The sequence below is a fragment of the Periplaneta americana genome, chromosome 1 (genome assembly GCF_040183065.1).
Source record: "Periplaneta americana isolate PAMFEO1 chromosome 1, P.americana_PAMFEO1_priV1, whole genome shotgun sequence".
Classification (NCBI taxonomy): domain Eukaryota; kingdom Metazoa; phylum Arthropoda; class Insecta; order Blattodea; family Blattidae; genus Periplaneta; species Periplaneta americana.
This window is the reverse complement of record NC_091117.1, coordinates 28047952-28073125: the sequence shown is the minus strand read 5'-3', so window position 1 is coordinate 28073125 and position 25174 is coordinate 28047952. Positions and strand designations below refer to the sequence as shown.

At 36.6% G+C, this 25174-nt stretch overlaps 2 protein-coding genes and 1 non-coding gene across 3 annotated transcripts in view; all 3 read right to left on the bottom strand.

Annotated features, from left to right (window-relative positions):
* The window catches only part of nst (phosphoglucomutase 3-like protein nst), a 41438-nt gene extending 30704 nt beyond the window's left edge, over positions 1 to 10734 (bottom strand). The window contains exons 1-2 of the mRNA XM_069817729.1: positions 10490 to 10734; positions 9526 to 9596 (exon numbers count right to left, since the gene is read on the bottom strand). Coding sequence (XP_069673830.1) covers positions 9526 to 9596; positions 10490 to 10590 — 172 coding nt within the window. The 5' untranslated portion in view covers positions 10591 to 10734. The remainder of the gene's footprint in view (positions 1 to 9525; positions 9597 to 10489) is intronic.
* Positions 3392 to 3553, bottom strand: LOC138710035 (U1 spliceosomal RNA). The gene has a single exon (XR_011335030.1). It is a non-coding gene; the product is annotated as a U1 spliceosomal RNA (small nuclear RNA).
* Positions 10735 to 16344: 5610 nt separating the features above from the next.
* LOC138693778 (beta-1,3-galactosyltransferase 6-like) lies at positions 16345 to 22327 on the bottom strand. The gene is made up of 2 exons (XM_069817597.1): positions 21377 to 22327; positions 16345 to 16793 (listed from the first exon to the last, which is right to left on the bottom strand). Exons 1-2 carry the CDS (start codon positions 22081 to 22083, stop codon positions 16505 to 16507), a joined length of 996 nt encoding a protein of 331 aa, XP_069673698.1. The 5' UTR covers positions 22084 to 22327; the 3' UTR covers positions 16345 to 16504.
* Between the last annotated feature and the right edge of the window lie 2847 nt (positions 22328 to 25174).

Genomic DNA, 25174 nt, shown 5'->3' with positions numbered 1-25174 from the left:
TTATCTCAGCGGCTGTCCCATCTTCCGGAACGCTGTGAAGAATCTCCGACGCCTGCCCCTGAAGCGCGGTCAACAGCTGGGTAGTCTTATCCGCTGGCGTCCACCCATTATGTGCCGCGGTGGCCTCGAACTGGCGACGGAATATCGCCCAAGACGTCGTTCCGTCGAACTTCGGCGTCTTGACGTTGTAATGTCTGGCTGAAGGCGATGGTTCCCCAGGGACACTATATGGAGTCCTCAACTCTGTGGCCGCTTCTTGCATGGCACGTCGAACCTCCTCGGCAACTATCTGTTTATGTTCTCTAGCCTGGCGATCCACCAACGCGAGGATGTGCTTGTTTTCTACAGCATGTTGGTCCATCAGCACACTCGTTTCCTCTTGACGACGTTCGAGAGCGCGAATTTTGCCGTCAAAATGGTCTACATCCTGTCTCAACTCGGCTACTGTCTCGTTTATAGTTGTAAAATTCTGGTTTAGTTTATCCAAATCGGCCTTAAGTTCGTCTTTCACGATGGCGACAATTCCATCTACGTGGGCCGAAACGCTTTCAATTTGCGTAGTGATGTCATCTTTCACTCCGCTTATGTCACTTTTCATCTCTGTTTTCACTTCACTTATGTCACTTTTCATCTCCGTTTTCACTTCACTTATGTCGTTCTTAACCTCACTGATGTGCTTGTTCATTTCTGCTTTCATTTCTGCAATGGCTTGCAGGATCTGCTGTAGGTTCTCCATTGTCAATAATGTCCCGATTCTGACACCAATGTAAATTTTATTAGTAACAACAATGTAATTTATTCGTCACAACAATAATTCCTTTCTACAATTCACCTTAAACGCTCTCGTCAACAATTGGATTTTCACTTAACACAGTATTCGTTATAGCACTTCACTGACTGCAATGACAATTTACCTGGACTATTACGAACAACAATGAACTGTTAATCTTAACTAATATTTACAAAGCACTATTTACAAATCAAAACTGTCAGTTCTCAGTTCACAGTTCTTCTATCTCAGTCACTCGAGTTCACATTATCTCGAACCACAGGCCTTCAGAGACAGTTCACTGTACTCGAACTCAGGCCTTCGGATGCTGATACAGTTGCGGACGCACACTCGAGTCGAACTCCGGTACACAATACTGGCTTGCTTGCTCTAGCTTTCTCACTGACTGGCTGACTAATCAACTGAAAACTCTATCTCGTTCCTTCGCGTCCGTAATTTATAACCACAGCGACGAAGCCTCGAAAGTTCCACGCGTCTCTAGAGATGGCACTCCAGAAAAATCCAGAGCCCTCTCCTCTCTACCAGCACCAGATGCGCGCGCACTCTCTCTCCACTCTCTCGCCGCGTTGGCCCTTTCCCCTCTCCGCCGCGCGCCGTCCCTCAGTACCTCGTGAAGCCCGCGCGATATGCTCTCTCGCGGGACGCTGGTCGTGAGTTCGAATCTCACGTCGCTGTCACAATATATAATGTTTTCATTTCCATTCATTGTTGAATAATTGCACAAATTAACAATTACAAGGAAATTCACCTCGCAGCATTTTTCGAGCTTACTACAGCATCACACGTGTTGGAAGAGACTATTGCTACTAACACATAATCGGAACTGCAGAAATGGGAATGGGAAATAATCTGAGGAAAGCGAGAACACTGCACCCACCCACGTGGTCTGTGTTGCCACATGTACATTTTACAAGTTCAGTATCACATGCTTTTGAAGAATATCAGTTCTTATAAAGTCATAACTTACTACCATTATTGTTCAAAGTTGCCGGTAGCCAATTTTTTATGTTAGAAATAATGTAGTTTGTGGTACCTACTTTCAATTTCAATATATTTGTACAAAAGTGACAACTTGGCTGTTGCCTTGTCTAGTACACAATGAATGGGAGTGAATTTCAGGGGCCAAAAAGATCTGCGATACTAAAGTAGAACTACTTCCTCTTTGTTTTATATAAACCCGACTTTAACTTTCAAATACCCTTGAAAGTTTCAAACCACGAATAGTAGCCTATATAAAGTGCAATGAATAATATTTTTGATTCATAATTAAAAAAAAAAAGTTTATATGGTGTGTTCCACAGTGTTGCGTTAAAACTGTTTTTATTGTACGATGAAAGAGTAATGGAACGGTGAAAAATTCTCTCTGGCGCCGGGATTTGAACCCGGGTTTTCAGCTCTACGTGCTGATGCTTTATCCACTAAGCCACACCGGATACCACCCCGGCGTCGGACAGAATCGTCTCAGATCAAGTTCCAACTCTTGGGTTCCCTCTAGTGGCCGCCCTCTGCACTACGTCTTAGTAGTCTATGAACGCAGGACCAAAGTCCACACATGTGCTGAGGTGCACTCGTTATGAGTGACTAGTTGGCCGGGATCCGACGGAATAAGCGCCGTCTTAAATCACGAAGTGATTTACGCATATTATATATATTATTTTAATGTACCGAAATACATATGATATTTCCATGCAGATATTCTGCGTCATCATACGATGAAAGAGTAATGGAACGGAGAAAAATTCTGTCCGACGCTGGGGTGGTATCCGGTGTGGCTTAGTGGATAAAGCATCAGCACGTAGAGCTGAAAACCCGGGTTCAAATCCCGGCGCCAGAGAGAAAGCATTTCGTTGTAATGAACTATTTTGATTGTCTATATGTGTGAAATACATACCTGAAATTATGTCCCGTATTTTTGAAACACCCTATATTGTGCACCTCGAAAACCCGAAGTGATGGAACATTTTGCTTGTTATTTATTAATTCAGGAGGTCGAAATTTGTTAGTTTTATGTCTGGCGCAAAATGACTGTTGACCAGTGTAATTTGTGGTAAGCCTAATTCTCTGCTCTATACTATCACTCATTATTGATTTAATATATTATTTTTCTTTATTGTGAGTCGTGAAGTAGTCATAAACATAAAAAATGACGTTTGTGCAGTACATTTTAATTTTAAGACTCTTTCAATCGTATAGATTTTTAGGAGCTTGCGTCCTTAGGAAATAATAAGCAAATACAATAGAATTTTTCATATAGACAGTCCTCTATTATTGACGCCATTTTCTAGCCTAGGCCAGTTTTCCACACAGCTAGCAAATCAGTTGTCGCGAGCAGGCAGTTTTAAACTGTCGCGAGGCGTTGCAAAGCTAAACGTAGCGTCGCACCCCGCGCCGTGTCTGATTCCCTGTACACTTTTATATTATTCCATTCGTTAGACGCGTTTAAACCTTACAACAAATTGTGCTTACTTGTCCTGATTACATTTGCATTAATATTTCGTTGTCAAATAGTGACCTGAATCCGTGTAATTTAACATCAAAATCATTTATATTACATATAACTTATATGAAGTGAAATATTGGTATATGTGGTAAAGTATAATTCAGGGACAGCGCGAACGCAGTCCCGACTACCAAAAATTACGCGCCCGAGTTACTCACATTTGGAGCAATCGCAGGGGTCAACCCAACCGCAGTGCAATGGAAGGGTCTCACCCTGGGGGAACCGCCTTCGTGATCACGGTAACCCCTACGCCAGGTAAGTATGCTGAGGCGTTTGAAGTCAGAGCTCTTATGTCACTTTTCCGCCCGTCTATCTGCTGGAGATACTCTTACTTCACCTATATATAATTCATATATAGCTAATTCGTTCGTATCTGTGATATAATCGACTTATTGTATTTTTCTGCACCTTATGGTATATACCTAACTTGCACTAAATGGTTATTTAGAACTTACTTATAAAACTTATTGTGCACATATTATTTAGACAGACAACGCCATCTGACATGAGTGGTTGCAAACTTCACATCGATAAAGATTGCACTGAAGCTTTGTTGTTCACGGCTATGATCGCCGAATGTATAACACCGGCGATCGTATACAGTAGTTCCAATTAATTACGACACTTATATTTACAGTGATAACTGTTAGCCATCGCTATCTTAATTAATTCTCAAGCAATTTCACGACAATATTCGTCGCTTGTCGACCAGTTAGAGAAGGCCATGTATGTTGTAAAGAAGCTATGAAGGTCATGCTCAAAAATTTTTTAGCCAACAGCTGTTCGCATTATTATTATTATTATTATTATTATTATTATTATTATTATTATTATTATTATTATTATTGAAGTAGTCTAATTTTCAGGTACAGCTCCCTGTGAATATTATTATTTAATCATAATTAATTAATAAGATTGTAACAATTACAACTCACATTATGACAAGTACATTGGCCTATTATGCGCATTAATTACTCCTGATTGTGATCAGGGACATTACACAATCAGGCCAGTGGGATGGGGGAATGGGGTACCTTCCCTTTCCAATAATATCTTCCAATGGGACCATTCTTTCCAATATTCCGAGGCTGTATATAAATAACAGGCCTGCAATAAAAAAAAAAGCTCTCCTTTATGATTTTTGTGTGCTGAAGCCAGAAATGGCACATCACGCACCCTTTTTACACAAAACTATATATTGTGTTTTATATTATTAATGTATTAGGTACCAGTAGTGATTTTGCTGCATCACTGCATTATAACCCAGTGCTCTAATGTAAAATTTTGTAGTAACCAGTTGATGAGGATCATAAGCATAGTCTAGAAGGTGAAACTGAAATATTATTTGAGCAAAAGAAATGAAGAGTCCACTCCAAGTATGATGGATGTCACTTTCTTGTCGAAAATGAACCAAGACTGTCAATGCATAGCTTAAGACATATAGAATGTACATAGAGAGTTAATGGCATTAACACTGATAGTCATTGTCCAGTAATGATCGGAAAATCACAGTTAAGCTTTGAGCGCTAAGCATTTCAAACTTTCAATTGCTTCTCCTGAAAAATGTATTCCAAATGACATCCATCATTCTTGCACTGGACTCTTCAAATAAAAAAAAACAATGTTCAATGATATTTGTACTTCAGCTCTACTCAACACTCAGTAACAACAAGCGAGGTTGCCAGGCAACAATACAAAACAAAAGCTGTGAAATAAATGAATGAGGTGTATAAACAATTGAATGCTCTTTCATATTTAAGTATAAACATGTAAGGGTGACATTTGGAATTTCTAAAGAGGGGTGGCTGGTGGAGGGGGGTGAAATCTAAAATGCAATTAAGCCTGGTTTCAGACTTCCCCCTCAATATCTAAATTGACGTGTTTTTTATTTAAACTGAATTCAATTTAAATAATTTGTTATTTAGACTGGGAAGTTTTAAAATGAAAGCCCTGTACTTCTTTATTTTTTATTTATACAGTATATTAAATATTGATAGTTTAGAAATAAATTCAAATATGCCTCTAGTTTCTTCTAGTATTAGTTGTTCAGTATGTCGTGACCTAATTTTTCGATTTACAAAGAAAGAGAATAGTCGTGTGTAAAGTATGTAATAGTAATGAAGTATGTGACAGGCCCAATATTTTTAATACATAAAATACAAGTACTCATCAGTCACGTCTTGGCCTCCCCAACTTTCAAACCCACCATCCGCCACTGCTGGGAATGGCTGGTGGTACTCACTGTAAGTGAGAAGGCTGAAATCATGGAATACTTAAAAAATATACGCATGAATTACTTCGCGTGAAGTTGCAAAGTACACAAGTGACGTTAATGTCAGAGATTGTCTTCAATAAGCCTTCCTCACACAGACACACCCAGATAAGAGATGTTCTTCGTATCATTTGCGCAATTTGTACAGATACTGTGTAAGTGTGCTGTGATTTACAGTATATGATAGCACTTATTTACATAACGATGTCATATTAAAGTATGCGAAGAAAATGGATTGAAAAAGGAGCAGTGGGAAAAGGGAAGGAGAAGAAAAGGTAAAACTAGAAGTAGAGATGTACGAGGGGGATCCAGGAAATAACGACTGTTTTGTTGTAATAATTAAAAAAAATATATTTATTTGAAAAAACAAAGTCTCTTACATAACTGAAGCTTCCTTTACTTCTCTACATAATCACCACCTACATTTAAACATTTGTCGTATCTGTTCACTAGCTTCAGAATTCCCGTGTTATACTCCTCTGCTGCCAGTTCATTAAGCCAGGTGTTCACTGTCTTCTTCAACTCTTCATCACTTCCAAAACGCGTACCACCCAGAAAGTCTTTCAGCTTAGTGAAAAGGTGAAAATCGCTAGGAGCAAGGTCTGGACTATAGGGCGGATGATCAAAGATTTCCCAACCGAATTGATCCAGCAATTCTCGAGTTGAAGCAGCAGTGTGCGGGCGGGCGTTGTCGTGAAGAAGCACAACTCCTCTTGAAAGCATTCCTCGCCTCTTGTTTTGGATGGCTCGCCGTAGTTTTCGTAAAGTCTCACAATAACGATTTGCATTGATCGTAGTGCCTTTTGGCATGAAATCCAGCAAAAGAACACCTTTGCGATCCCAAAAGACAGTAGCCATGACTTTTTGTGTTGAGAGAGTCTGTTTGAATTTTCTCGGTTTCTTGGGTGATGAGGGATGATGCCACTGATGTGATTGGTGCTTGGTCTCTGGGGTGTTGTGAGACACCCAGGTCTCATCACCAATCACAATATGATCAAGAAAGGCGTCTCCATCTGTGTGATATCGCATCAAGCATGTCAATGCTGAGGCCATTCTCTGAGTTTTGTGTTGGTCACTCAGTTGCCGTGGAACCCATCGTGCACAGATTTTGTGGTAGCCAAGATGTTGCGACACAATTTCACCAAGCAAAGAACGAGAAATGTCAGGAAAGGCAATATGCAATTCGTCGAGTGATGTGTGCCTGTCTTGCAAGATTCTATCGTTCACTTCAGTCTTCAGGTCTTCTGTGATGAGTGATGGGCGTGCGGGTCGAGTTTCATTGTGGACATTTGTTCGCCCATTGTTGAACATTTCGCACCATTTTCTCACATTTCTTTCATTCAGTACAGTATCACCATACACTTCTTTCAATTGCCGGTAAATTTCTGCAGGTTTCAAATGTCGGGCATTCAAAAATCGAATCACACTCCTCACCTCACAGTCAGCGGGATTATCAATCACGTCGTTCATTTTGAAGTAACACAAAATGCACAATGGCGACTTGTTGCAACCAGTACTCACAACATTATGAGAACACATGATAAGGAAGCCAGTTGACCTTCAAACAAGGAAGGGGAGTCAGCTGCGTGGCGGGTATGCGCGAACGGTCGTTATTTCCTGGATCCTCCTCGTAGAAAGAAGAGAAAGAAAAACGAAAGAAGATCGCAGGAGACGACAGCAGAGAGAGTTGTATATGAAAGAGAATGGAGTGGAGAGTGAAGATTATACAGGAGAGGGCAGGAGGAAACAGGAGGGGGTGAGAGTACAGTATAGAGTCAGCTTACCAGATTTGTTTCACAATTTCCGGGGACAGATATCAAAATACTTTTAACATTTCTGTTAGATTGCTGTTCACTTATATTGCTTTTGCACAATTGAAAGAATTAAAATACTGGTACTCATTCTATTTACTACAGACTGAACTATTGTTTCCTTTCAGAAGAGTAATTTTTTTAGCAAGTCTTCTCTAGATTCCAATAAATTCTTCAGCAAATTTCTGACAAGTCATGTCCAAGTTGGTTAAGATAGCAAGCATTGCACGAACAGTTCCTGAACTCATTCCGGATTTTTAGGATGCCCACATCATGTTCACTGAAGAAACTCTTTCCTTTGAAGCATTTACTTTGAAGAAGACACGGAGATTGTTCAATCAACTTCTGGAATATTGTGCACAGGAGTAGCATTTTCTTTATTCCACTTTGCCATTTTCTCTGATTTCTTTATGCAAGAAATTTCATCAAATACCGGTAATTAAATGATTTCCATATAGGTAAAATCCATCTCCGTTTGAGGAAAAATAATGGACGGTCTCTTCAAAATTAGCCTCTTTCCAGAGAAGGTCTCAACAAATATGTACATTTCATATACAGCTTATCTTGTGAATGAATAGTACAGGCACTGGGATATTCCACAGCATTTCTCTAAAAAAATTCATGAGATATTGAGAATTCTGTCGTGAAATAAGAGCCACTTTTAAAAATGCCCAAAAGTTGCTTAATTGATGGAGGGATAAATTTTTCTTCTTTTCTGGAGTTCAATTCTTCTATTAACTTTGATAACAGTGAAATCAATCAATTTTCTTAACGTATCCAGCTGTTTGCTGAAACATAAAGTCCACTGTAGTCTATTCAGTTGTTGTTTTTCATGAGAAATGAGGGGTACTTTGAACGGTGTTCATTATAGATGCCTGTTGCTAGCAGCCAGAGTTGGGGTGTAGTCAACAATTTAATGAACGGAGTTACGGATCATGGCAGCAACACCTCCACCCCCCTATCTTCACGAAACAGATTACAAATTTTGTAGTCAGCAAATTTGTAAAATTTTAAAATATCATCAATCCGAAAAGATTCTTGTATGCATATTATAGAAGACTTTTTCTCTTGAACTTCTTGCTTTAATAAATTCATTTTGTTTCTTAAAGACCTAGAGTTCCATTGTAAAATTTTTAGAGTGTCTATCTTTATCCTTGTTAATGTTGCCTTTTCGTTTTAATTGTCTGTCTTTAAATGTATTACTCAATGAGACATGGAAGATTCGACTGCAGTTACATTCCCACCTTCGGTTTGGATTATGGCATCATGAAAAAGTGGCAGTGTTGCATTAGCAAAATTTATCACAGCAATGTGGAATGTTCATTAAACCATATTAACAATAATTAACACTGAAAATCCGGGACAGAAAGCAAAATTCAGGGACTGTCCCTGGGAAACAGGGACATCTGGTAACCTTAGTACAGAGGAAAGAAGAGTACAAAGAAGAAATTATAAAGGAGAGGAAACTATAGGGGGCAAGAGAGAGAATATAACGAGAAGAGATTGTAGAAGAGGTGAGGTGATGATAAAAAAAAAGAAAGTTAATTCGGTAGAAAACGTTGGTCATTATGATGGACATCAATGACATCATCAAGGATCAGTGATAGGTTAGATTGGGTTTGTTGAGGTTCTTGTTATGCCTTGCATATTATACTTTTTTGGTAAGCATACCAAAAAACCTGAACAAACCAAACCTAACCTGTCATTGTTCCTTGATGATATCCATCATACTGACCAACGTTTTCTACCGAATTCCCAAAAAAGATAAGACTATATCAAGTCATTCAAAAGTCAGTTCAAACTCTGAAGCATTGTAAAAAAATTTACATTACTTATTTGAGGTAGAAAAAAATCACTGTGTTGAACAAACTATGAGATTTGCTTTTTACAAAACATTGGGAATAGACCTATGCCTGTTGTTCTCTTCAACAAACACCATCATTTATGTAACTTGTTGAGAAGGGGAGGGAAGAGCAGGGAAGGGAATAATGAGACGAGAAGAGAGAAAGAGGAGAGGAAAAAACGAGGAGGGGAGAAGAAAGGAGGATAGGGTGGACGAGAAAGCTATTTACACCAAAATGCTATAAACGTGAAGTAGAATGTGACAGAATCTGTACTGTGCTACGTGATATTAAATTTACATTATACATACCGGTTCTGGATTTTGATCTAAGGACAGCCAACAATCCCATACGATACAGCACATGAGGTAGATCTTCAGCCCTATAAAGTATAGGAATAATAGATTGTGACTAGAAATGTAATCAATGACGAAGGACATGAGCCTAAATTTTTAAATATGCGTACAAGAGAGAAAAAAACAATTTTCAAAACGTCGTGAATTTATTTTATATTTTATCACCAGCAATGGAAAAAGTCCACTCCACTCCATCGCCAAATATCAAACCACCATTGCCCCCCCACCCATTCATTCAGATCTGAAATTTAAACACCATGACCCATATGTTCTAATTATTATTCCAACTTTTAATACCAGTATCTATATTATAGTTCGATTCAAACATGTAAAAAAAAAAAAAAGTTGTAGTCATGAGAGTTGTCACTTTGTTACAAGTTTGACTAAAATATGTCAGATGCTTTATTTGCTACAAATTACCGAAATTTGTAAATTCTGAAAAAAAAAAATAATAAAATAAAGAGAGCTAAACTCCTGGCGTGAGAGTAACATAGGCGATGAATAAAGTATTCATTGTTGCATAATAGAAGTTAATCGAACATAAAACAATCATCAGGTATTAATTTAAAATATGACAACTTTTAATTAAGCATTCCACAGTCATTCGTCTATTTTGACATAGTACAAAATCATACATTCATACCGGTATTGTATATTGCTGGTATTTATCACTCGATTGGGCAATGAAATATTCTGCGTACTTCTTTAACAACCTTTCCTACTTGAGTCTTTGGGTAATATGTACCGGTAACAGGACGTACTCAAAGTAATCTTCCACGTGTCTTTAAATCTAAGACTGCTATCTTGTCCAATGCGGAACAGGTCAATGAATACTTAAAATTTGGATTATTCACACGTCAGTCGCGATTAAATCACCGAACAAAACTAAAGTACAGTACATAAAATTCACATTCATTACCTTGTGCGGAAACCTGCTGTTCCATACTGTATAATTTTAGAATCCAACCTCGGATACTTCTCCTTTCCAATTTTACTAGCATCAGACACTACTTCAGACATGTTGTTAATACTTCGCTGCCGGTCATAAATAGATATCAATGACCTACTCTCTCATAAAATTTACCGTTATCGTACATTATCAAATACCACGCTGCATTTTAGAGATCTTATTGGACCTCAAGTACTCATGACGGAGAAGAATGCGAAACAACGTAGCAACGAAATGCAGTATAACCAACAAAACAATCTTAGTTTTCAAAATGGATTATGTATAATATAAAGAAAACAGCTTACAACTTTTACTAAAATAACCATAAATGTTACATATAGAATAAGGTAATGGCATATATGTTAATTCGAAGTATATAGTTCGTCTACAAGATTTAAATATGCAATAATTATATAGCTGCAGTTGGCTACATTGTGATCCTTGTCGTCTGCTAAGTTATTAGAAATATAATTTTTAAACTTTGCTTTAAAAATGCGAAATTGGACAGTTATTTGTTTGTCAGCAAACCATGTTCACATAAATGAATCATTTGCGGTCTATTCTTACTAGGGAAACATCATATTTCAATTGGTTATTTTATCCATATGGGAAGATATGCCACATGTGACAGGTGGTGGTTGTTAAATTTTACCGCCATTAATGTTCATGTGGAGGATTGGTGCATACAGAGTTGCCAGATTGGGCGAAAAGTCGCAGATTGGGCTACTCCGGAGCCCTGTTTGCGACTAATCTTTACTTCAGGCAATTTGTGAATTTTTGGGCTACTAGAAATTTTGGCGAGCGAAATTTGGGCGGATGGAAAGTCCTTGTAATTTTTTTAAAATCTTATCTTTTTCTTTGAGTTTGTTTATATTTAACATGACATGGGTTTTCGATCTCTAAATAATTTATTTCTTCTAATAACTTACACAATAATTTAAATACACGTGAATCACCATCTATGTTAAACCACAGTGTTACATCTCCATGTGTATTCGATGGGCTTCCCCATCCCCACTCCGTCACTTACCTGAGGAGACTCAAGTGTATAGACTAGATGCAGTGCCAGTTGCAATTTATGTTCAATTAATAGTTCGTGGGTTTAGGCAAGAAAAAGTTGACAATTCATCAACTATTTTACTGTGTTATTTGCTGTCGGTATGAGTGTTATTTGCAGCAATAGTGATTATAAATTGTTGTCCACCGCTGTGGAGTAACGGTTAGCATATCTGACCTTGAAACGTGAAGGCCCAGGTTCAAATCCTGAATGTGACTAGTTAACGGGTTGAGTTTTTTACGCGGTTTTCTCTCAACCCAATAACAGCAAAAGCTGGGTAGCTTTCGGCACTGGAACTGCGCTAATTTCGCTGGCCTTATCACCTTAATTTCATTCAGATGTTAGGTAACGATCGCAGCTGATAAAGTGTCTTAATATAAACCAATTAAAAGTTATTATTTTTATTCTGTGTATTTATTTACAAGAATATATATATAAACAGTGAGTTCATTATTGTTTCTTTCACACTGCGTATTGTAATATTTCTCTCTGCGATAATATTAATAGTTTGTATAATTGCAATCGGAAAGTGGAAAAGTGTAAAGTAAGAACTGTCGAGTGGAACTAGGGGCACAAAAAGTAGACTTGAAAACATGTAGATTCGTCAAAATACAAAAAAAATTCAGAGTCTATATTAAATATCAATCTTGCATGCATTGCTTGATAGCGTAAAGTTGAAAGAAAAGTTGAATCTTGTAGATGCACCTTATGAGATATGAAAGAAGTATCAATTTCCTGAATTATTATTAACGAATCGAAAGATGTACTATATATCTTCGCAATGTATCTGTTGTAGGTATTATAACAGGATTTTTGTCTCTCATTAAGATAGGAGATAATGTGAAATTAAAATTTTGGGCGATTTTTTCTCTAAAAGGCTACTTTTAAAGAAATAATTGCAAATTTCCCTGAGAAAAATCTGGCAACCCTGGGTGCATATTTAAAACGAGTAACTTAAAGCGAAGTCCTGTTATGAGGGTAAATCAGCACAGGTCATATTAAAACAGAAATAATGATTATATTGGTAAGGAAATGTACCTATGCCGTTTGGATGTGATGAGTTAAATTTGACTTCGTAAAATATTCTTGTAGCGGTAATATTAAACATTACCGGTATTGCAATTAAGTTGGAATGTAAAATTATAACAAATTGGTTAGTAAAGAAGAGTTTTTGTGAGGGTGCTGTGCAAACTCAGTATAATTGGATACTTTAAAGTAGAAGAGTGCAAAGTGCCAAAATGAAACATTGGAGATAAGATAAAAAAAACGTAGCTATAAGAATAACTGTACACATATTTGTGTCATGTTTTTTTTTTTACTGATAGAAAACAGCAATAGTACAGTGTTTACTCATTAATAATAGTGGTATGTAAAGACATTATTTCTCCATATTCAATTATATAACACAGATTGTGAAAAGGGTTAAGTAATGGGTACAGTTGCAGTAGAATGGTGCAAAGTCCAAAACCTATTTTTTCCTATTCTGGAGCAATTTTTACTCACAGATCTGCCTGTAGAACTGCCTATGCTCTTCATTTGGAAGATAGGGAGTCATTGCTAGTAGATCCCCCTTCTTTTCTTCAGTAATTTCCCTATTTTATGCTTTAACTTGAAACAATGCTGACTGCACATCTTTAATGTTTTTTTTTTTTTTTTTTTTCCTTTTTAAGCACTTTAATGGTATGCACTGCTTCATTATCATGGGACTATTTCACAGAAACACTACCTGCTTTACTAACATCATACTGAATGCAACATGCCTTAGAAATATTCAAGTTCTTGATGGAAATTAGTTGATCAGCAACATCTTGCATATTAAGGAAATATGACTCTAGCATTGAAACGGTTTGAAATGGTTTTACTACTTTAGAGTCTTGTACGATTTTAAGCAGGTTACTAGGAATGAAGGCTTTTGTCACGTTCTGTCGTTTTTCAATCAAAGCGAAATCAGAATCACATTGTAAGAAACTGTGGCCGCTGAGAAGGAAACGTTGTTTTATGTGCTCAAATAAACCAATGGCAACTAAAAAGAGACACATGAAAACCATTACACGATTTTTGTTTTCAGCTGCACAGTTATCAGATTCTTCTTGTTTGTTATGTCCATATTCATCAGTTTTAGTACACACGAGGCAATCTCATTGGCACCTCTACTCGCGATGCTTTCATCCCACATACACATATAAGAGTGCATTGTATCACATACACAAACTCCAAAGTTATAAGGTGAAAGCTGACATCTGTAAAATATTTCGCTGTGTGAAATTTTGGGTACAAACATGACCTGTTGAAGATCCATTGCATTCTATGATGCAGCTTAACAGGGCACTTACCGTCTGAAACTGCATGGTGCTGGCAACGTAACTCTAAATATCTCGCTTAAGAAACACAAGTGGATGTAGCCTCTTTCATACATCATTCTCCTAGGCACATTGCACTTTTCTGTATAATAATTTCGTTTTCTATGATTTTGGCACTTTGCACCTTTCTACTTTAAAGTATCCAATTAATCCTAAACTTATTAATAACCCTCAACTTAGAACTTCTCATCGTATGATTAACACAAGAATGAAATTTAGAATTTCTAATAACTTAAGTAAAGAAACTGAATAAAGCAGTCTATCAAGTACGAAACCTAAGAAATCACATAAAAAAATTATGTTTTATTTAACGACGCTCGCAACTGCCGAGGTTAAATCAGCGTCGTCAGTGTGCCAGAATTTTGTTCTGCAGAAATTCTTTTACATACCAGTAAATCTTCTGACACGACCATGTCGCATTTAAGCACACTTAAATGCCATCGACCTAGGCCGGGATCGAACCCGCAACCTCGAGCACAGAAAGCCACCACTCTACCGACTATGCCGTCCAGGTCGACGAAATCACCTAAACAATAGCATACTAACCACAGTATATATGCCCATTTCCATTCCATTCACATGTGGTATTCACTTCTGGGAAGCATACAGCAGCAGATAAAAAAAAAAAACAATCACGGCCAAGACACAGTATAAAGCTATAACCAAGGCAAGTATGCGACCAAGACTTGTGCAGAGATGCATTAAAAAAAATTTTAAAATCCTATTCAGCACATTGGTTCTAAATTTTACAATGCTCTACCCACAAGAATACAACAAATCAAGCGATATGAATCGTAAAAAAAAATTTCTTGCTGAAAAATTCTTTTTACTCAAAGAATTCCTACTGAATTAACATCTTTCATATTTAATCTACAGTAGAACTTGGTTATAGCGACCTCGTTTTGTGCGACACCTCGTCTATAACGTCAAATATTCTGTGGTCCCAACTAATTCCCCATAAGACATAAGCTTTTCTATCTTGCTTAATACGACAAACGTATATGCGTCTACCTTGCATATAACGTCATTTTCAACCTCAGTTTGGAATACAATTTTCTAAGATTCAAAGTATTTTAAGAAATATTTTGCTGAAATCTGGCAAATCCTTTACTGTTCCCTTCTATCAGAGACCTCTGGAATGCAGGCAGATTCCTCATCCCATTGTAACCTGCCCGAATTCATGCGGTATTAATGGTACCTGCATGCAGTCAGTTTCAACAGGAAGTTTTCACTAAGTGCACGCATTTTAACGCAGTATGGCCACTAAAAGGAGTGAGTGACACTTTAGAAGCCATTACAATTTTGAACATGTTCTATGAAGCTAGGGGTGGGAGCAGTGAAATTGCAACTGAAATAATGAACATAGAATGTAATTTAGAAAATGTGTATTGGGCAAGTAGGAGACAACAGAGTAAAATTACTGATTACTTCACTCCTCAGTAAAGAAGTTTGGTAATGAACAAACTGTTTTACTACAGAATTCTGTATTTATAATTGTACGTGTATTTTATTATGTTCATGGTATTCTTAAAAGTGAATACATAAATCTAAAATAACCCTAATTATGTTTATTATTTTTCATTTTCCACCTCACTAGATTGAAAATATGAATCTCAGTTACTATGACACTCGTTTATAACAACATAATTTTTAAGGTTCCTTGGATGTCATTATAACCAAGTTCTACTGTATATACATATTGTTCATCATAACTTGCAAATATCTTACACTATACATGCATAACACTATTTAAATTAACACTGTTTGTACGAGGGTGGATAGGAAAGTAACATACAATTTTTTTTCTGCATTGGTATTGCAGCTGGGATGTTGACATTTCACCGAGAAATAGTTTGAAGTTTTCACTACAAACACAATTTGTTTTGCATGTGCAGCTCTAGTGAGAGAAGCGTAAACTACGCAACAAAGATAGTGCGCATGTTACTGTCGTCAACTTGTGAAGAACAGCGAAGTTTTCTGCGATTTTTGTGGGCTAAAGGACATAACCCAAGTGAAATTCACAGGGATATATGTGGCGTGTACGGGGAAGACTGTATGGATCATAGCAACATCTCCAGGTGGTGCGCATTCTTTGCAGACGGCCGTAAAAATGTTCGTCATTCACCACATTTCGGGCGGCCAGTAACAGTTGCAACCCAGCAGAATTTCACAGGCATTAATGCGGCAATTTTGAACGACCAGCAATACATTAGTTATGTCACATTTCTTAAAGGATTTAACCACTGTCTCAGTTTTTGTAGCATTCCATGAAGCTTTGATTCAGTCACAAACTGAATATCGACATTATAAGATGTAGGCCTACTCTGTATTTCAGACCCATTTTCAAAGAAAAAATGCGTCTTTACGCTAGAAAATACGGTATATATGGAAAAAAGAAAGAAGGCACGTACAAAGATAAGATAAAAATTTATTTAAAAATGAATCACTTTTTCTTCATAATATGAATAAAATTGCATAAATTAAAAATAGAGGTACAAATTGCATAAATTAAAAATAGAGGTACAAGTTGCATAAATTCCACATGCAAAAAGATCACAACATTCATATTTATGGAATACTTGAATCATTCCTGATACAACATTTTGATGGAAGTACATTCCAATTATAATTATATGATTTTCTGAGTTTATGTTCTATATCACACAATTTTCCAGTCTTCTGAAGGCTAAAAAACATTTTCTTCATGTCTTCTTCATTATGTTTATGTGTTACAAGATAGCTGTTTGAACAACCACGTGATACAAATTCTGTATCGAATCGTGGATCATGTTTTCTATGCACATCATTAACTGCTGACAGCCAGACACCAACCGACACATCTTCACTCTTATACAATCTGGAAACACATAGAATTATAATTAATTAAAATAGCCTTTAAAAGAAATAATTGTCATACAACAGCTACCAGCACAGTTTATGATGTAGTGTTTGCACATTAAAATTTTCTCACAAATTTCAATTCATGAATAATTCATAATGTACAGCAGTTCCTGTAACATAATCCAAATCCAGCTTTGGACAGCGGCTTGTTCAGACGAAGAAAAATCTGTTATATTTGTAATCATTAAAATACAGGACGTTTACAGTCCACCTAATTTACTCCTTAGATACATCTTTATTATAAATTATTTTATTATTTGATCTATACACAGAAAAAAAAATCAGAATAGGGTCTTAAATTTGCAACGCTCATTTCCTACACAGCCAATTAGACAAGGGTTTGTGGAAACAGTATCGTTTGAAATACTGATAACAAATTATTGATTCTCTCTCACTGCATAATAAATTCGTTCACGTGTAAACCTAAGCTCTCACGAAATTAATCAAAGTCTTCCAAAGCACACTTACAAGTGTGGCAACCAGTCACTTTTTTTTTGTTTAAGATGATATAGCAGTGTTGCCATAACTTATATTGGACACACACATTATAAAATCTATTTACAGTATTATTTAGGCCTGTAGGCCTATCATAATTATTCACAAGCATATTACTGAAAAGTAAAAATGACCCAGGTTCGAATTCCAGCTGGTCCAAGTAGAATTTTTATGAATTTAAATACTATTATAGTCACAATCATGCATGGTATGAAAGAAAAATTACACAACCTTGAGCGGGAATCGAACCTGCGACTTCCTGTTCTCCGGTCAGGCGCTCTACCACGGAGCTATCGAGTTCGTCTCACGCCAAAGGCTTGAAATTATCCTTTCATACTGGCGACTCTGTTGTAGAGTACTGTCCATAGCGTCTGATCTAGTCAGCACTACTTATGGGTGTGAAGAAACTTTTTACAAATGTAATCTTCATCTTACGATGTTTGGTGACGTATATACGTCCGTTGATGGAAGTCGCAGGTTCGATTCCCGCTCGAGGTTGCGTAATTTTTCTTTCATACCATGGCATGATTGTGACTATAATAGTATTTAAATTCATTAATATGTCACATCAACGGACGTATATACGTCACCAAACACCGTAAGATGAAGATTACATTTGTAGAATTTTTACTGGAGAAAGATCATGCTTGGTGGTAGGTGTCCACAGGTACTCTCCTTGTGCTATGTACCGTAAACTGGGGTAAAGAGGATCACATGTGGTAAAGTGGATCATATGTGTATTGCCTAGATAAGGCAGCGCCACATGGATCACACATGCAAAGAAAACCTTTCTTCTATAAGTGCCACTAAAAATAGTGTTCTTTGCATGTGTGAACCATGTGGCGCTGACTTATCTAACAATACACATATGATCCACTTTACCACATGTGATCCTCTTTACCCCAGTTTACGGTAGTTCCTCCCTCCCCTTTTCCAAGGTGCACCAAGGGCAACACCTATGGCTGTAAAAAAAACTACAGCTTGGTTGCGTCATTCATAGATGGAGACATTGAGTGAGGAGCCTTCATACTGTAAATTTTTTGCTCATCTCAGAATAAATAATAATTTAGTCGATATTCATTTCTCAACACGAACTTCCTTTAATTCAACACACTTACTGACATGGTCCAAAATTTTTCTTTTTCTCCCGGAAATAAAATTCAAAAGTTTTTGACTGAAATCATTTCAGTGTCATTTTATAGATTTTGAAATCAAGGTAAAATCCTCCCTCACCACCCCAAAAAAAATTGTGGCAGTTAATACTTGTTTTTCAATTAAAAATATTTGTTCCTTCTCATGGTGAATATTATTTTTGGTTCAAGAATTCAGATGTTGACATAAATTCCATATTTCAATTATGTAGATGTTTAGAAATCTGATATTTTAAATATGACTTAATTATTGTACAGCTATTTCATCCATTCTCCACTTAGTGAGTCCATTGTGTATTTATTTTCCATTTTGAATATATTCTCAATGATAATGAACCATAACATAATAATTAGGTAAATGTCTTCTGTGTATTTGTGAATGAGAATATACTTTTTATATTTTCGTGAGTCATAAACATGACAATTCAAATACTTTTTTCCCTCCGTATTGTATGGTTTGAATGAATCTTTCTAAATATTGTGTGCAAAAATAAATCAGTTTTCTTACCAGAACATAGTCAAGAGAAGACGAACCATTGTGCAGAATACAGTCGACTTTATTGCAGTAGTTGCAAAGTAGTGCAAAATGCGTCTATAATCCATATGATGCAGAAAGATATAGGTGAAGTCCAGATTGAGCGGAATCTAGCTAAAGAAGTTCCATGTCATCAGATGTTCCAGTAATTATGTCAGTCTATTCAGCAGTCATTATTTACTAAACTGTCCAATTGAAGGGAATGCATTTCAAGTGTCATTCAGTTGCAAACATGGCGTGCTCAGGTTGTGTTAATGTTCAGCAAAAAGAATGAAGACGAAGTAACTTGGTGGATTTTTCGGTCCCAAACTGAAGTCTCCCCTCAACTTTTCTTTTGTTGTTGGTAACTTATGTTTAATTCGGTAGTGCTCTTGTACAGACATACCTTTCTGTATTTGTTTCAGGGTCGAAATATGAACTCATGTTTCAGTCACAGTAACACATGCCTCCCCTAAAAACTTTGACTTTTCTACAGCATGCAACATTGAAACTTCGAACTTGCATTTTTATAAGTTTTACCGTGCAGGAATCTGACAGGACAGGTTAGGCTATCCGGAGAAAATTTCAGTAGGCTAGGTATACGGATATCTCACTAACAAGTATATCTTAAAACACTAAAAAGAGCAGATTTGTCTGCGTTTGTCGAATGTGCATCATCATGCTTACAAAAAGGCACTTTTCAGTGCCAATAATTTATTGTGTGTGCAAAAGGTTGAAATTTTGGAGCAAGAGGGAAAGAAAGAAATCTCTGTTCTGAAATTTATCCCTTTTTTTTCATCTTTACCTATTTTATTTATTTTATAATAGGCCTATACTAATATTAACAGCATCAAAATGACAATAGAAGAAAAAGCACTGATTCAATATGAAAAACTTATCAGATTACCAGGAAACAATTGGCATTCATACAGTCCTCTCTGTAGACTGAAAACTCAAAAAAGTTTCATATCTATTGTTCAAGAATTAAAACAGAAAATCAATATCCCGAATTTAAAAGAAAACTTACAAATTAAACCAAATCCTTTAACTCTATTAAATATAGAATATAATCTAAATTTAACACAAGAAATACTGAAATCAGAAGTAAACACTGAAATAATGAAACAATTGTCTTTAGAGACAATTAATATTAGGTACCCTCCACAAAACTGGCTTCATTTATACACCGACGGATCCTTGATCTCCAGAGAACAAGGTGCCGGTGCAGGTGTTACGTACTGTCTCTTCTCACTTTATAGATCTCTTGGATATGGAACAACAAGTTTTGATGGTGAAATCATTGCAATAAGTGAATGTCTCAGGAACCTTCTATGCCACATCAATAAATTTAAGAATGCAGTTATATTGTCAGACTTCAAAGCAGCTATTCTATCAATCGTCTCTAAACACACACCTTCCTCTCAAACAGCAGAAATAACTAAAATGCTCTCTCAATTAATATCACTCAATAAAAGAATTGTATTCCAATGGATACCATCCCATTGTGGAATCCTGGGAAACGAGAATGCGGATGCTTTAGCAAAGAAGGGCAGCACTGCTACTTACAAACCTGTTACTAAATCTACGTATTACTCTGTGAAGAGATTTATTAAATCTACATACTTAGACTTCAACAAACAAAATTTGATAACTCAATCCCAAGGGAAAAAATGGAACTCCCTGCATCAAAATCCACAGTTAATTCCCGATTTACCACGAAAATCGTCTGTAGCTGCATTTAGGTTGGCAACAGGCCATGATTGTTTGGCCAAACACCTGCATAGAATTGGAATATATCAGTCCCCTAACAGCCCATTGTACAACTCAAACCAAGAAATGGATTCGGAACACCTCAAAATCTGTGCTTCAGTGGCTGGTCATGATAATATCTTTTAAAAATATTGGAGTGCAAGAGGTCAAATGAATTTATTGTCAAACGCCTGGCATTAGAAAACAACAACATAGGCCTAATAGGCCTATATATTTTCATGTCAAATGACGTTCTATATGAATTCTTCACATTCCAAAATCCCCAAACTAGCCTCGCCCTGAAAATTAGACCATTTTTCCACTTTTTTCGTCAAAAAAAGCCTTCAGTATCGCATGCTATAGAAAACCCAAAACTCTATTTCATCTCTCCGAAAACACTCGGAAATATCAAGGTAACACTTCATTCTTTCTAGCTTCTGATCAGCATTTAATGCTTTAGAGACCCATATATATGGTATCTTTTATGTCAGAAAAAGATATCATAACTTAAATGATGAAAATATGTAATCTACTACCATCTGTGATGGACTAAAATTTTACACCTTCCCTGTACATAAATTTTTTCCATACTAATGTTGGTTGACACGACGTTACTTCCAATTATCTTACCTTAAGAATTCTGCATTGCTTGCTATAAAATGTACTAGTCTCTGAGCAAGAACGTAACCACCTCCCAAGGCATATGGTAGATAATAATCGCACAATATCCAATCCGATTCCTTCCATTTTCCACTTACTTTCACTTGTGCTCGTCCGTTAAAGAATCCCCAATAAAGGCTACCTTCACTTTTTAATTTCCGAGTCTTCAATTCTGATACAACTTTATCAACTTGAACAAATGAATCATCATCACATTTCAACATATACTGAAAGTTATCACGTCTATTGTGAAGCCATAAAAACGCTTCAAGTATTTTACGCGTTAAACTTGAATAATTATCAACAACATTTGGTAATAACATCAAATCATGATAACGTGACTGTTCCTCTTCAATACGCAATCTTGTATCTTCGAATAAGTTATCACTTCCTATGACAAAATAATGCTTCACAACAGTATCATTGTTAAACAATGAAAGCCATGTGTCACGAATTATATTTCTCCTGTTTACATTGACAGGAGAGGTTAGGATCAATATGATTAGAAGAATGTCATTAGACTTCGTGTACTTATTTGATAGAAGAGTTCGATTGTGTCCGTTAATTAAATTGTTGCAATTATCTAAATTTAACAAACTAACTGTAAACGTGCACCCTATAATAAATGAAAATATACTCGACAAAATCACCGATCTGCGTTTAATTATGTGTAACATCACACAAAACCAGAATAAATGTCAGTCACTGTAAAAGCTTTTAACCGTGGTTCACTTATAAAACTGGCTAAATTTTGAACTGATAATTATTATCTGCTCGTAGAGAAGTGAAATGAGTTGTACGATCGTGGTAATACAGCTGTTTATATCATTCTACATTCATATTTTATAATATTTCAATCGTATGCAACGATTTCAATACACTCCATATCGTTTCATATTTGACGCATTCAATTTCGATATCCCATTTTCGATTCGATATATCGAAATAATAAGGAAGGTTCGCTAGAAAAGACAACGATCAATGGCAATCTTTCTTCAATCTTTGCTGTTTTCGCTCAGGGTTTTTATATACGTTATATCGAGTCCATCTATAGCAATAAAAGGTTCGTGATATGGTGGAAGATATGAATATCGCGTAACGTGTCACATGTCTTAATCCTGTTTTTTTTTTTTAAGATGGGACATGAGACTACTACCACTACTGCCAGCTACAGGCCCCTATAACGAAGCACTACACAGTACAAGATGATTCGTTGGCATTGTTGGCGGATTGTTTGAATTAAATATTTATAGTGCGTTAGTGACTTCATAAATATCCGGACTTGAGTATTTTCTTTCGTTATAGTGCTTTCAATGTTTTTTTGTTAGTTGTAAAGACAAATATGTTGTTGTTTTCTAATGCCAGGCATTTGACAATAAAGTCATTTGACCTCTTGCACTCCAATATTTTTCAAAGATATGTAAAGACAAATATTACCGGTAGTTATTACTTTACCGAACTTTACAAACAGTTATTGTCTTTTGTGCAATTGCTTAGTATCATCTCAGATCACATAATAATAATTTGCTCAGTCTTATACGCTTTGACGGTAACAAGTTTTATTAATTTCACTATGCTACCATCTAGCTATTGCATAAGAAGTCACGTTATAACTATCATTTGAATTGCATGGAACAACTGTACTTCCATCTAGCAGTCACTCTCAATCAACGGTAGTGATCCTGCCAGTTGTTCTCTTCCACATGCTACCGATTCTAACATGGGGATGGCCAATCTTTTATATAGGTACAGTAGCGTGCAAATTAATCCGAACACAACATATTTTTACATTTTCTGTCATTGTTGGCCTCACAGCTGCTCATGCCGCTTTAAGTGACATCTGTAGTACGTGTAATTCCATTGTTGAAGGTCTGTCATTATTTTTTTTATAATATGTGACATTTTACCTGTCGTTTTGTACTTATAAGCATTTCAGTTGTGTTGAAGACTTAATACTGCAATCCTGTGTACATTCTGTCGTCTTCACAAATGGATACAACTCCACGAAAACGGTCTAAAATTATAACATTAGCAGAGCATTCTTCTATGACACAGAGGCAAATTGCTGCAGAATGTCACATCGGTTTGGCTACTGTTAATTCGATCATAAAACGATACAGGGAGACTGGATCCATCACACCCCAGAAAAAAGGAAACTGTGGCCGGAAAAGGAAGACTTCACCTGCAGATGATCGTTTAATTGTCAGGAAAAGTAAATTAAATCCTAGACTAACTGCTGTCGACTTAACCCACGAATTAATGGCTACCACTGGGGCGAATATTCACGTCACAACAGTGCGGCGTAGGCTTTTGGAAGCTGGACGAAGGGCTCTTAAGCCTATTAAGAAGCAACTGCTAACCCCTGTTATGTGCAAAAACGCTTAATGTGGGAAAAATTACATCAACACTGGACAGTGAATGACTGGAAAAATGTACTTTTTTCCGATGAGTCTCATTTCGAGGTCCACGGCCACCGTGTTTCTTATGTACGGAAAGGATCCGAAAAAGTAACAGCAGCTCATCTCCAACAAGCACCCAAATACCCTCCTAAAGTAATGTTTTGGGGTTGTTTTACACATGAAGGGCCTGGAGCACTAATACCTATCAAGGGAATTATGAATTCTGACAAATATATTCACTTATTGGAAACCAGAATCGTACCCCAGCTGCAAAAATCATTTCCAGATGGCAGAGGTGTGTTCCAACAAGACCTGGCACCATGCCATACGTCTCGAAAAACTACAGAATTTTTCAACAAGAATATTCAGGTACTCCCCTGGCCAGGCAACTCACCCGACATCAACCCCATTGAGAACTTGTGGTCAATTTGCAAAAGAAGAATGCAAAAAATGGATTGTTCTACAAAGGAGAAGATGATTTCTGCCCTCATTGGTGTATGGTTTCGCGATGAAGAAATGAAGAATATTTGTGGGAAATTAGTGGAATCCATGCCAAATCGTCTCAGAGCTGTTATTATAAGGAACAAGGGAGGCCACATAGATTACTGAGGTATGTCTTAGATTTTTTTTTATCCCGTTTGAGTGTTTTTGCATAAGTAATTACGTTGTTCGGATTAATTTGCACGCTACTGTATTATGTGATCAGGGGTATCATCTTGATCATCAGACATGGACACCAATCTTATAAATCAAGACGGATTACATACAGATTTGTTAATGATGCTACAAAGAAATCAACAATCATCTGCTTTATCTGAAATAAATTTACTTTTCATGGAAACGTGTAATTGCATCTGATGGAAACCACTTCTTGACTTCTAATACATGTAATGCATTTACATGCTTTGAAGAATGAACAGAAAAAAACATTCAATGTCATGAAAATTATATTAAATTCCTTTATTAATTCCATTGACATGATAGAACTATGTTAAGTCCATGTGCATAACAATGGACGAAAAGTGCACTGGAACATTTTTCCTTCACTAGTCCCTGCAATCCATTTAAATGACCAGAATATATTGCAGCCCTGTCATATTGTTGAGCTACGATCTTGTTCTCACACAGAGTCCAAAAGGGCTTAAAACACATGTTTTCTTAACACAGCAACAGATCTAAAGAAGATAGGAACTAAAATTTTCCATTTCTTTCACATACCGTCCCTCCTCTGACAAACTAGCGAAAGTGACAAATTAGCGACCCTGTACTTAAGGTCTATACTGTACTATTTAATAGTACAATATAGACCTTAAGTACAGGGTCGCTAATTTGTCACTTTCGCTAGTTTGCCAGAGGAGGGATGATATTA

Coding starts and splice junctions, on each gene's coding strand:
- LOC138693778 (XM_069817597.1), bottom strand. CDS start 22,083: ATGTTACACATAATTAAACGCAGATCGGTGATTTTGTCGAGTATATTT. Junction 16,794..21,376: donor AGCAATGCAGAATTCTTAAG/GTAAGATAATTG, acceptor ATGTGTTTCCAG/ATTGTATAAGAGTGAAGATG.